Below are 14,733 nucleotides of genomic sequence, written 5' to 3'. Positions count from 1 at the left end.
TCTGACTCAGTTTCGCTTCGGGCAGGAGCTACATTAGCGAAGAGCTATGGGTCGTACACAGTTAATGCTGATTTTGGGCCGCTCAAAATTATTTCATATTATCTTCTCTTCTCGAATTTTCTGTTGTATGTTCAGCTCGTTGACTATCTTCGATTAATTTTTTGAGACTATGTCATTCTTTTCCTTTGCTAGTTTTCCTTCTGCAAAAATGTTTCACGACATTTTTTAACGGAAGTTCATGCTCAACGAAAACTAAAAAAATCTGGAAATGATCATTCAAGTGTAAATAAGAACCAACATTCCCGATGATCGACTGTCCGAAGTTGAAGTTGCTTGTTTAAAATTCTAGGAAATTGATCGCGAGGGACTTTCGTACATATTGCTAAGATCATACTGTCTACCAAGACATTCTTCTTGATCTTTTCCCTTTCCTACTAACACAATTCTTTTCCCGTGATGCTCGTGCAGATGCAGAGGTAGTCTCGGTTTCCATCAACAGCGAGTGTCGAACTAACATCCCTTTGCTGCCCCGGTAGAACAGCACATGCCCGGTGTGGTTATTGTCTATTTTATGAAAATGTTGGGTCAGTGAAACATGATGTGCTCTTCCAAAACCATCATTTTTTTTGTTCATTGCACATATTCACTCTTTCGATCAATCGCGAAGTGCGGGTCTATGCTAAGCTTTGTTGGTATTTTTGTTCCAGATACCTAATGTGGCTTTCCCTGGAAGCTTTCGAGACGAATCAGACCCCAAGATCTTTTACTAAGATAAATGATGACCTGTGCGATATGATAGATTTACCTCCGTGGAGAATTCGATATCCAGCTTACTACCCCAAATAGACAAATATGCTAAAGTATCCTGTAGTACTCTTTGTAGGTCGACAGCATTGGGTCCCCCTATCAGAAACCACATCGTCGTCTGTAAGTTACCTTAGTGTAAAGGAGTTATCTATCAAGACATTCATCAATGTCATTGACATATAAATTGACGAGGGGAAATAGGATCGGATACAGGAGAGCAATCGGCCGATACTAGTTGTGATCGGAGGCTGGTTTTCCGATGACGATGATACTCGCTTGTCTCGCATCGAATTGTTGAAGACCTCTGACCTTGTCCGCTTTATTGATAAATGGTAAGAGAGCAAGTGAGAACTCCACCTTTTCGCATACATCGGATCGGAGCTAAAGAATCTAGCGCTAAACGTACTGCGCCACGGAAATCCAACACGTGGAACCGATCAGATCAACGAAAAAAGAGGACTTAACAAGTTATATGGTCTTAATTCGCCGGTTAGACTTTTTTAATTGCACCTCTTTTCAGTTGGATTCAACTGAAAAGCAACTGAATGTCCAAATTCCACGTCAAATTTACTTTGACTGTCAATTTGACAACAGTTTGAGATGTGAACAGGTGCATTTACACTTCCAACATTCCCATCTGTCAGTGGTTCCAACTAGCCAATCAAATCCATTAGTTGGTCAGAGGCTGTCCAAAGGGGTCTTAAGGAGGTCGATGAGCGGAGTTTGGGTTGAGGGAGGGGGGGGGGGGGGGGGGGTATTGGCATAAGCCGATCGAGGTTCGAAAGATTTCACCCGTGCGGGTTGCCGGATGGGGGGAGGGGCTCATTGGAGTTTAGGCGGTCAAATTCGTATTTTTGATGTCGGATGTATTGGAGGTACGTGGGGAGTATTGTGTTTGGGAATCGCCTTTTAGGGCTTGGACGGTTTTTGGGTTATGATGGGGCATTTCTGGAAGTTTTGGCATCAGGGAAAGGTTGGAAACTGTATTTCCGGAATCGGCTTGGAGATTGTCTGGATTCCGAAGGGGCGCCTTTCCTAGGGTACCTTGTTTCCGTGTTTCAAGCATTTCTGGGGTTTCTGGCATGGCGGTGTGTATTCGATTTATGATGAGGGGTTTTCGGGCTTTGACGGCTTCGCCGTGTTCCTTTGTCGTGTCCGATTAGGCTCGTGTTTTGCGTGGGGAGTTTTTTCAGGGTGCTTTGGCATTTTCGGTGTGTCCGATATGAAAATTTGGAATTTTTTGGCATCCTACTGTACCTCACCTACGCATACCTACTTTCGCAATCTCGTAATCATAGAAATGCCCCGGTATTAAGTAAATGTAACAGAATCAACGAATTTATAAACGAACGTATAAACGCCTATTCTCACACAATCATTATTCGCATATACCTGCCAGCACCTTAGCAAACTAGGTACATGCATTCAATTGAACCACTCTAAAAAATTGCAAACAGACGAATTTATACACGCGACGTTACGTACACGCTAGCACTCGCAACATACAACGCTCGTGACCTTCGCAATAATACAATCTGCTAGCAAACGCGAACATGCAATCGCGATAATGCACCTTCAGTGATAGTCGGAGTCTTTAGTAATATGGGGGAATTCATTCTCTTCCAGCATCTGAACCGCAAACTCAAAATTAAACACCCGAATCTAGGTCCACACGCATGTTCATAACCTTATATGAATATGATAATTTAATCACACGGCTTTACAAACGAATTTATACACGCGAAGTTACATACGCTAGCACTCGCAACATGCACTCTCTCGCTCACACGATCAGGCACATCAGAATTAGGTTTTTTACTGACGCAGTTAACCTCACTTTTCTTGACAGTTCACTAGTACTGTTTACATGGACTTAGAAAAAATTGTGGACGACTAGATTCGCTCGAAGCAAATCGAAAAGAATTTTTCTAAGTCCATGTAAACAGTGCAAGCGAACTGTCAAAATGAACATCGAGTTCATTTGTGACGTCAGGGTAAAGTATTCAATACAAACGCTCGAGCCTTTCGCGAACAAACCCAGCCACAAACGCGAACATCCAACTTGGTGGAATACATACGTCATCAAAGTGAAACAAACTCACCCACCATTATTCTAGGGATATTTAGGTTCCACTCTCCGCGATACACAAGAAAACACCATTTAAAAATTTACAAGTTTATTCATCCATAGATTATTCGTTTCGCTGCTTCTGCAACTCGTCGTTATATTGCTACAATTTTTGGATAAGATCAGATACTTGTTTCATACTTTAATCGAACTACTTACGGCTACTTCTGTTGCTGCCTTACAACGCTAGCTTACTGTTAACAAACAATCACTTGCACTACCTAGTATACACTAACACAAACAAAAATAAAGAAAATATATTTTTCGTGGCTTTATCTATTGCTAGGACGTCTACGATAATAGCGGTGTTTGTATGTTCATACACGTCATTCACGCAATTTTAATTTTACAAGGAGTATGTGTGTAAATTAGGATACGACTACGATGCTACTAAAAAAAACGTGTTTACAAAATACATATTATTAGGACATTAGGGAGAGGACATTTCTGCTTCCGCAGAAACTCTCTTTTTCGACGTGTCGATACGTCGACGCAGAATCTCGATAGGTAAATATAAAATAAATAAGTCTTTTTTTATGTACAAAAGGCTCATCGATGATTTGTTGTGTTTTTCGTTTTAATTCAAAAGCTCAAATTTTGCACTACGGCTGTTTCAATTCAGTTCAGAAGCCTCAGATTCAGTAAAAGATTATTTTTTTTCGTTTCATTTTCGAGATCTTCCTTTCGTCCACCATGTTGGGGGTGTGTCTGTGTGTGTGTGTGGATTATATATTCGATATAAATGTCTGTTGACTTAATAATTATTCCACTTTGTTTGTCATAACTCTCTTTGATATATACGTGGAACCGGCGTTAGAATTTTATCACATTTCAAATTGTTGCTTTCGGGGATCCAACTATTGTGGAGAGTACAATAAGCTGTCGATCGTAATGAGTGTCTAATCTCACGTATCAGCTCAGTCTGGTTCTTGTTTTTTGCGACTGCTACTACTAACGATTCCAGTTGGTTCAGAAACTGACAGCTACACGTCACTTTGTTTGGCATTGCTGTTTATCATGAAGGCACCGTTCACGTGACCATTGGCAACATGCCCATTCATAATGTGTCCATTGCCGTGGTATCCATTTCCATTCATCACCTTCCCATTGGAGATGGTGAAGGGCGGGGTAATGTTTCCGTTCATTTCTGCCGGCGGGGTAGTCATCGGAGGAGGAGTAACCGGGACGGGTTTTATCAGTTCCAGTTTGTCGTCGACGGAACTCTTGATGTGATTCTTGATTAGACCTTTCTTGTTCAGACCTCGCACGGTCGGTGGATGCGGCATAGCGTAGCGCAGTTTGTCCCAAAACCATGGATCGCCCCACTTGACGTAGGTGTTCATTTTCAGGTAGGCTTTCAGTTCGGAGTCCAGCTGTTCAATATCGCCGATGTCACCGTAGATGATCACGATCACCCGGACGCGGTTTTCGGCCATCGAGTTGAGGTGTGCCGTGCGGAACTCCATCCGGCCCCAGCCCGATTCCAGGAAGTTGGTCGATAGTACGACGATTGTTCGGCGTGAGTCGTCCACCGATTTTGTGATCTGAAAGTAGGAAATTTTTTGAATAATTTTTTTTTGTTCTTGACGTACTTTTTGGTGGTATCCAACGGGGTAAACAGACCGAAATGGTGAGTTAAGCGAAAGCAATTATGTGAAAAAATCCCTCAGAGGCAGAATTAGAACCTTAGAAGTGCATGGGGCCGGAGTCCCAAGGGTTGCAGGTTCGTATCCTGCCTCTGAGATTTTTTTACATAATTTATTTCGCTTAACTCACCATTTCGGGCTGTTTTCCCCGTTGGATACCACGAAAAAGTTTGAGGAATTTTTTTTATTTAGATTGTTACAATAGTTAAGGTGTAACTAACCTGTGTTGGAATCAACTCGCCCGGCATCCAATCGCGAACATGCCAGCAGGTCTTGAAATTCATTGGTTCCTTCTCCAACGTTGGCACCAGATGTTCCGTAATAAATTCCTCGTCCTTGTGCGAGTAGGAAATAAACGCATCGTACAGTTTGTCCTTGTCCAGTTCCTCTTCCGACACAAGCCACAGGCATATATTGTGGGTGAACAGCCACACCTTAACCTCCATTTGGTAGGAAAAGTACAGCACCGTAAACAAACCGATCAACAGACCCACGATCGACAGCACAATACTGACGGTGATGATAGTGACCGTATTTTCGCTGCACAACTCGCTCACCGTAATCGAATCGAACTCCCGGCCATCCTCGCACGTCACCCGACCGATATCGGCGATCTTTTTGTGGTTTTGCTGCACAAAATTCAAAAACTGTGTCGAATCACAATCACAGCGCCAGCGGTTGTCCGAAAGCTGTAAGCTCACCAACTGCTTGCTACTGTTCAGCACCTCCACAACCGACTGATTCAACATGGTAAGCTTGTTTTTGGTCAAATCCAGGACGCGTAAACTGGCCGGAAGATTGTCCGGTTCCACCACAGAAATACCATTGTTCTGAGCGTACAGTTCCGCAACCTTGCCGTATCCGGTGAGATTTTCCGTCGGCAGTCGGGTGATGTTGTTGTCTTCAATGTGCAGCTCGAGGAAGTTAAATCCAAACATGGCCGGTTGTGGCAATGGAGGTACCTCAACAAGTCCTCGCCGGGTACAGTTGACAATGACACCGCGATCAACCGGACGAACGAAGCAACTGCAATTTGCCGGGCAACGTTTGATTTCCGTTCCGGGTTGATCAAGCTGACAGAGTAGATCTTTAGTTTTTAGTTGGGTAACCGGTGTGTCTCGGTGTTCCTTGGGTTCCATGCAACTTAGGTTGTCGGCTGAAAATTGGATTCGTCGATACACGGCCTTGTCCAGTTCGTGCAGCAGGTATTGGACGAACGAGAATATGACACAGTTACAGTTCAGTGGGTTGTTGTTGACGTCTACGTGGATTCTGGCGTCATCCGTTTGACGCTGTGACGTTATGATGGGTTCCATATCCTTCATATCGATCTCGGTGATGCGATTGTGGGAAAGATTGACGCGAATCTCCTGGGATACGAACTGTAAGCTCAGGTAGGACAGCGTTGATATGTTATTGTAGCTGAGATCCAGGTCACGTAGTGCCAGCGTGTTGTAGTTCCAATCTCGGAAGATGGTTGTGATGCTGTTGTTGCGCAGATTCAGGACGCGAAGATTATTGAGGTACTGGAACGGGGTACCATCGGTATCAACGATGTCCTGCTCCTGTATGAAGCTGAAATCGTGGAAGGACAGCTGATTGTTTTGCATGTACAATTTTTCCAGGGCGGTCGTTCCGCTGAACGTGAATTGGTTGATCACGTGCAGTAAGTTGTTGTCGATGTTCAGCACGGTTAGTTTCTCCAAGGATACAAAAATGTTTCTGAAAAAGAAAAGTAAATCATTAAAGCGTTGAAAGGTAACTTATATGATGGGAATACTTACGCTGACAGATTATATAGACGATTGTACGACAACTGAAGCGTCAATAGTTCCTTGGTATTCTCAAACAATCCATCGGGAAGCATCTCCAATTCGTTGTACGCAAGGTTCAGATCCTGTAGACGTAGCTGATCCCGCAAAAGCAGTTTCGGTACAGAACTGAGTTGATTGTAACTGAGATCCATATGCGTGATATCGCTAGAACCGCGAAACAGTGATGCAGGAAGATGAGTAAAGCTGCACCGGTTGAGTATTACAGTTTTCAACTGCGGAAGATTCCCGAGAAAATTATCCGGAAGTGTTTGCAGCGGTGCCTGATTGTTGATGAACTTAAATTCCTTGAGATTCCGATTATCGGATAGAAGATTCTCCGGCAAAGCGGTAAACCGATTAAAACCAAGATTCAGCACTGTCAAATCCGGTAGCAGAGCAAACACATCCGGGTTAAGCGATTCGATTGCATTTACGGAGAGATCCAATTCCTGAAGAGTTTCAGCACCACGGAACGATTCTTTCGTTATGTTACGAAGCTGATTGCGCCAAAGATTCAAGTGACGCAGTTTCCTTTGATTCTTAAACAGTCCTGGCTCCAGCTCAGTGATCTGATTTGCCCCTAACTCCAATATCTGCAGATTCGTCAAATTATCGAACACATTGTGTAAAAGTTTAACATGATTACTGCGTAGTATCAACCACTTCAAATTCGGAAGATCGGCAAACAGATCCGGCTGGATATCTTCAATCCCGGAGCTAAGGAAAAGCTTTTCCAAATCCTGCATCCCTTCAAAGTGTTGCCGTACGAGCCGAACCCCCAGATCCTTCCCATAGTTCTGATACCAGAAATCTTTCACGTGCGTCACGCCGAGAAAACTAACAAACTGCCGGATAGATTTCCGCTGCGGCAGCGGACAGTGTATAATCTTCACCTGGCTCGTATTGCCAACGTTCAAAATGGGCATCTCACTAAAATCGTGCTTCTCGTAGCACTGTATCTGTGCGTACATCCCCGGTTTGATTTTCACCGTAATTTCCGGATTAATCACGGGACATTGAATCTCGAAATCGGTGCTGGCGTACATGCAACTGCAATCACTGGTCGGGGTCGGCTCCGGGCAAGTGAACTGCTGCTGTTCGTTGTTGTTGTTGATCCGGCCGGCAGATGCTCCCGCAGTGTTAGGTCCAGTGGCTCCACCACCGTAGTCCGCTCCTCCTATCACGTAATCGTAATGCTGCGGAAATGAGTTTGCCAAATTGTGCGTAAGTAACGCCACTAGCAGCAGTAGTAGTTGTAGTAGTGCCACTTGTACGGTGTCCATGGCGGTGTTTGGCCCCGTTAGTCGGGGGTGCTATAGGATGAAACTGTACACCACGTGTTGATAAATCTCGACCGACGTTATGCACTGGTGATTTTTATGATAATTTAACAGAATTGGTAACGTTGCTGCAACAATCTAAGCGGTGTCAGCATGCTGCTAAGTCAGTTCACGGTTGGCCGGTCGGATTATATATGCAATCGGGGTGGTGCTGGAAGTAGATAGAAAGAGAGACAGAAAAAAGCATTAAACTAGTTGTCGAAACAATGCTGTGGTTGTGCTAGGTAAGGAAAGCGATCGACAGTTGCACTCGGGGTAGTTGGACCAGGTCGTACCTATTATAGGTCCAGTATATGCTTGTTGGAATACAAAATCAGAAATTTCTAGCTCAAAAGGGGGACCGCTCCTCTGAAGCCTAATGTATGGGAGTAAAAAAATCTCAACAACCAAGTAGGCACGCAGTAATGTTTCGTTCTCTTATATCACTCGCGTGAATTTCTTCCAAGTTATTCTCCATGTAGTATATCTCCTTGCCAACTATTCGAATATTTACACCTTGTTAAAAGGAGCACATAGCGAACGGAGCAAAGCAAGGCGACTGTATTTTGAAATTTTGGAACAAGTGAGCTTTGAAATTTTGTGCACAGTTGAAAACTGAGCAGTTCAATTAGTTTCTCTTCTGAGCTATCATACAGTTGATATAATGTCTGACGAAGGATATATGTTGGTATGTTGACGTTGTAGTCGGTTTTATTGATATCGATAGTGTAGGTAGCTTAAATTAATAATATCATACAATATCAAATGCATTACTTTTGATTCAGTTTTTTTCATGTAAAACTATTCGAACTGAATAATACTTATGTTTGAATTTTTGATTCTGTAAAAATGGAACCATTCTAATGAAACATTTGATTTTTCGAAACCCTTGGAAAGAGAATTGTGTTCAATGAACTTCTTTAAATACGAAAATATCCTTTCCCTGGCGCATATGAACACAATTATGTTGTAGGGTAATATTAATAGTAATATCAATTACGACAAGTACCGTAAACCGGGGTGACATTGATCACTTTTCGAAGTAATCATTACATATTTTTAGACGCAACACATTTTTTTCAAGTTTAATATTTTTGAAACATGTACTGATGTATGGAGAACAAGATTGGATGGTTTTACTTAAAATTGTCCGCTTACAGCTATTTTTTTCAAAAATTATTTCAAGTTGAAGTCCGTTTTCGTGTTACGGGGTGACTTTGATAACCTGCACGTTCATCCACATTAAGTTATTGATGTCAATGTTTTTCATTCAAATGTTTGCTTAAATCAATTCTGGAAAGATACTCATTATTAAATTGATGTTAATTGGTATTATACAAAGTATTTCAATGTACTTAAAATTCGAGTAACCAAAACTCGTATAATTCCAACTAGAATAAAAGATTCTGAAAACCTTTAAAAACCTTCATTAAATGTAGCTTGTTGAACGCGGAAAATTCTTATGAATACAACAAAAATGAATTCGTTATCAGTAAAATTCAGAAACACCAAATTTTTGGACAACTCTACAAATTACATTTTTTTGTTAAAAGTCTTAATACCTCAACTGCCCCTATTTTTCCAGGATGGAAACTTTTCTCATGCGATCCGGAAGCGTATTTTACACTAAAAGTAGTAAATTTAATAAGAATTTTGTTGTTAAATGGAGTTAATATGTGCAATTTTATGATAAAAATGTGAAATCGGAACTATATATCAGATAATTTGATGTTTCTGAATTTTACCGATAACGAATCTATTTTTATTGTGTTCCTAAGGATTTTTCACGTTTAACAAAGGTACATTTTATGAGAATTGATTGAAGAATAATAGAGATATATGCACGAGAAAATGATAAAATTTAATATTAATGACAAAAGGCCCTATAACCCCAACTTCCCGTATTCGGACAAAGGTCAAAAAGGTTCCGTTCGATATCTGAGATTTTTTCACATTAGAAAAACTCCAAAATATGTATGATTTGCATCACGGAGCAGAAAAATTATTAAAAATAGGGAATTTTGAGGCCAAAATGACCCAGTACCCTATTTTTCCCTATTTGTCTAGAAACAGGAATGTCTTCCTTCAAATACTAAGGTTATTTACTTTAAAAAGAGGTATAAATTGTAATTTTCTGATTGCTACTTCAAAAGTTATAGCATTTAATATATTTTTCCTCCATATTTTCCCATATTACCAATTTCAAAATTTTCAAGCAAAGTGGGCGGGGGTCTAAAATTGTCCATATGATATGGAATTTGGCATCTGAGCTTACTTTGACATTTGCACAATATGAGAGGGGGGCCTTTGAGAAATCAAAAAAAAATTTTTTTTGCAATGCCCTAGTGTGTACGCGAACACAACTCACTCACTTTACTCAGAGATGGCTGAACCGATTTTCACAAACTTAGTCCCAAATGAAAGGTGCAACGTTCCCATAGGCTGCCATTGCATTTATAATGGATCTAACTTCCGGTTCCTGAATTACAGGGTGATGAGTAGGATCACGCATAAAATGTCGATTTTAATAAATTCTACACTGAAAGTATAATGGTGAAAATTTTTCCAAAATGCGACCACAACTGCTTAGATTTGTAGTACTAGGTCACTAACAGCTATTCAAAGTCTCTTTGGTCATATTGGACACCATCATCGGTTCCGGAAGCCCCGGCGGAAGTATCCAAATTCAGAATAACATTCACATCGGTTTCTCGGAGACGCCTAGACCGAACCAACGACTTGGTCTCAAATGAAAGATGTTGCGTCCCCGTAGATGGCTATTAAATTTTATCCCGATCCGACTCCGGTTCCGGAGTTACGGGTTGGGGCGTGCGATCACATAGCAAATTGTGATTCAAACCGATATTCCGATGAAAGCAAAAAAAGTAAAAATTTCGCTAAAATGTGTCTCTCAAACTACTTAAATTTGCAGTTCTAGGTCACCAGAGGTCTTTTAAAACCAGAGGGCTACTTCGCAAAAAACTGACCTACACCAGAAAGTAAGCACCCCACTAGTGAATTTTGGAGCAGCCGTGGACCGGGGATCAATGCGAATAGCATATTTGTTTATTTCTATAGTTACTCTACCTATTTGAACCTGAATTAGTGCATTTAGAACAGATCTAAATACTTTCCATTAACGGATAAAATATACAACATGCAACTCTTCAACTGTAGGCCGAGATCGATTTTCAACAAAATAAGCCTCAAATATAATAATTCATAAGAATGTATTTACTGCGATTATTAATTGCATTTGTAGAACTGATGTATCGTATATTATTGAGATAAGGTGCTATCAGGAGCGATTTCTACATCATATGTGCGGAACAAATCTGAATTTAGTTTAATAAAAAGTATCATCTCCATTCTCGATTTCCCTAATCTGGTGCGAAATGAGGTAAACACCTGCGCGAATCCACTGAACGCTCGTTCCACGCTGACTTGAGTGCATGGTACTGCCAGAGCTATACAAGCCAAGTTGTATAAATCCAGATCGTTGAATTTGTTCTGTTCCCACCATCGAAGAACATCCGTTTCAATCGGTAGACGGTCTTGAACCACAAACTTCTTCAGTTTAACCGCCATTGTGGATACGTCACTGGTAGCCGCAGATGCAGTGTTTTCCAGCAGAAATTGTTCCAATCGACTAACCTTCTGAACAGATTGAGTGATTTGGAATGAACTATCTTTTGCAGTTGTAGTGGACGACGTGCAAGGCTTAGCAGATTCTAAGCTCATTGCTTCCCAAAGCTTTTGTAAATGTTGCTGCAAGTGAAAATATTTTTATTGTAGTAATTAAAAAAACCCTAGACTGACCATTCCTTGGTTCTGCTGTTCTTCGTTCAAAAATGGAGTCCCAATGTAATTTATCCTCCTGTCCATGAAAATTGCAGCCAAAAATGCGTCATTCTCGAAATATGTGCGTTCCCGTTGTTCCATTGCATTAATAAGTCTTTCAGATAATGAGTTCTTCCTGTCCTTCAACTCAAGTAGCAGCTCTCTCCACAAAATATAAAAATCTCCGTATGTGATGTCCTGTTCTTGTAACTTCTTTGTTAGTATGAAAACTGGTTTCAGAGTGTCACGGAGCAAATTGCATATTTCCCAGAAGTCCTTATCAAACATATCCTTCAAAGCATCTGGCAGTATATCCCATATAAACTGCTGATGGTCTACTAAGCAGTTTAGCATGAGATAGGTGTACCCCCATCGCGTCGTGCAGTCTAGAAAAGGAAGTTTCTTTTTGCTAGCGGTAAAACTATGCTTATATGGCTCCACACGAAGAATCTTAACGAGTTCCTTTACTTTTCCAATTATTTTAGTCGAAGATGCATCTGAAAGTGCTTGCGTCACCACAAGGTTCACACCATGTGCTCCACATCTTACAGAATTAATCACGTAGTCTAACTCAGTGATCATTTCCTCATCGGTGTCCTCCGGAACTTCATCACTACTAGAGTCCGTGGAATCGTTTGGAATGTCATTGTCTTGGTTTACAACTTGGTCCTCTGCATCAAGCTGGAAAGCCGATTCTTGTGCCTGAATCATCAACCGTACAAATTTCAAAACATTACTGCCGCAATCTGTTGTTATAGTGTAAAGCTGGGTTTCCTTTAAATTAAATTTAACCATAAACTGCATCACTTCTTTTTGTATATTGATAGCAGTGTGTCGATCCGTCGTCTCAATTAATCCCAAGGTTCGCACTGTAACAATCCCGTTTTGGATAAACTGAACGTTTACACCAATCACAGACCGTCCATGGCGTGTGGCGAGATCCAGTTTCATCGAGAACATTCGGTTTTTCAACTCCTTGGTAATAATTTCAATGAATGTCGATTCCGCTGATTCACAAAATGCCGAGATGTTCGTAGGATTCATGGCTGGAAGCTGTAATTTAGTTGCGATTGGATCTATGATACCTCGAAAGCATTTCTTAGTAAAAAGATTCAACGGATAATGGCATACGGTCACAAGCTCTACACAGTTTTGAACGAATTCCTGCCTGTTAATCAGTATTGTCAACTTTTGGGGCTTCCGCAGCGGACCAACGACGATTCCTAGCTCCCTCGCCATTCTCGGATGTTTACCGGCAAAATGGCGCTCAAGGTTGAAAACGGTTATACAAGTTAACACAGTTGTACACCCGTCCGCACGACATTTCATTCCGACGGCTGACCCGAACGAATCTTCAATAATTTCGAAATAATCACGAATATTACAAGCTTTCCTTTTTTTCGGTTTCTTTGTCGAAGATGTTGACAGGAGTTGACTTTATTTTTTGAATTTAAAATTGGAAATAAATATGAAATTGAAATGTAATTTTCATAGTGCAAACCAATTACCTCATTGTGATTGTCTCTGTAGTGACTGTGCAAAACGAAATGTATACTCAGTAGAGAAATGAGCAAACGAAATGATCACGCACACAAAATTAATCAAGGACTACTAGTCTCACCACTTTTCAAATTTGTGACCGGCACATTGCACGGGTATCTTCAAAACATGGTGACGAGCCATAGAGGATAACATTTCTGCATTGTCACGATTTTGAAGAGAGTCTATCGAATGTTCATCGATTTCAGTAGCCTACTTGATTGTAAAATTCTTTACTACATCATCAGGGAAAAAAGATACATGTGTCGGAGCATTGAATAAGCCTGGGGGGACGTGCCCAAGATTTACCTGAATTAACGGGAACATCAATAAAATGTGAACGGGGGAGGGGAAATCCCGACGAATGAACTGTCAAAGCTTGTAGGTAAATTGTGCGGAAATTCCGGGCAAACCGTTACTTGCCAATAACAGATGTCGGTGGTAAACAAAAGTTTTCTCTTTCATTTACTGCTGTGAACTATTGAGATATCTGACGTTTAAAATACGCACACTGAGATCTCGCATTTTTATACTACCGCCACATCCCTTAAGCCCAGAAGCGGTTTGTGTTCCTCCCATTTCGCCGTGTAAATGATTTATTTTCCTCCCAATTCAAACGTCAAAACGGCACAATACCAACGCAACTGGATAAGTCAATGTTCGACTAATAACTGTTTGTCCGACATTTACCTCCAAAGGGAACTTTGACGGTTTGCTTATGCGCTCTAATCATATGTTTATCGGGAATTTGACCCGTCCCGAGGTGAAATGAAACAATTAGGGTGTTGAACTCATTTTCAACTTATCCCTATTGTTAAAACCAGAGCAATGACTGCCATCTTTGTTCAACTGATTAGTGCGATTTGCACTTTGCTCAAAAACGCTTATTTCACAATTTTTACCCCTCTTCTGTAAGTGGTTTTTAGGAACGAAGCGAATGAGATTTTCGAGTAGAAGGTTGTTAACAGTATTAGCTTGTTCCGCACATTTTAAACTTTCTACTTTTTGTATTAAATTAGTAATTGATGCTTCTATTTGTACTAGTGAGAATAAAAAACCGACGCAAATATGTCCGTCATACAAGGTAAGTGTTTTCGGTACAGTTATTTGCTTATTTCGGGCCGCTCAAAATTATTTCATATTTTCATGGTCAGAGGTTAAAATATGCGCTCATTCTCACGACAAACAGTCTATCGCACAGCTTTTTCTTTCCTAGTAGGCAGAGATTCGACTTTTTACCTTTCAAAAAATTGCGGAAAGTGGCTGACAATACAGTATGGAGGCGTGATGATTTCACGGCTACAAACCTCGTGATAAACCAAGTGCAGGGAAACCAATTAATGTATTAAAGCAATTATTTCTTCACATTACTACAATATTTTGATCACGAATCAGTATGTACTCATTCATATGATTTTTGTGCAACTATTAGTTATTCAACAATTTTACATCATCTCATATTATACCGCTAAAAGAAGATAGCATCCGATCTTGTCGTGAACAGTTGTAGAGCTAACCATGGTGCATAACATGCTTGCTTTTTTATTGCTGGTCGAAGTAGGTGAAATATCGCCTATTTCTGTTAACGAATGCGAAAATTTCAAACACTGTCCGTGGCAATTATAATTCATAATTTTTAA

General features: G+C 40.8%; 1 protein-coding gene across 1 annotated transcript in view; it reads right to left on the bottom strand.

The window, feature by feature from the left end:
- The window catches only part of LOC131676112 (uncharacterized), a 171,091-nt gene that overhangs the window by 14,898 nt on the left and 141,460 nt on the right, over positions 1-14,733 (bottom strand). The window contains exons 5-7 of the mRNA XM_058955236.1: positions 6,366-7,886; positions 4,803-6,303; positions 3,923-4,479 (exon numbers count right to left, since the gene is read on the bottom strand). Of these exons, the coding sequence (XP_058811219.1) occupies positions 3,923-4,479; positions 4,803-6,303; positions 6,366-7,678 (3,371 nt within the window). The 5' untranslated portion in view covers positions 7,679-7,886. The remainder of the gene's footprint in view (positions 1-3,922; positions 4,480-4,802; positions 6,304-6,365; positions 7,887-14,733) is intronic.

This window comes from Topomyia yanbarensis, chromosome 1 (assembly GCF_030247195.1).
Source record: "Topomyia yanbarensis strain Yona2022 chromosome 1, ASM3024719v1, whole genome shotgun sequence".
Taxonomy (NCBI): domain Eukaryota; kingdom Metazoa; phylum Arthropoda; class Insecta; order Diptera; family Culicidae; genus Topomyia; species Topomyia yanbarensis.
The sequence above is the reverse complement of the archived record's forward strand: the minus strand, read 5'-3'. Positions and strand labels throughout refer to the sequence as shown.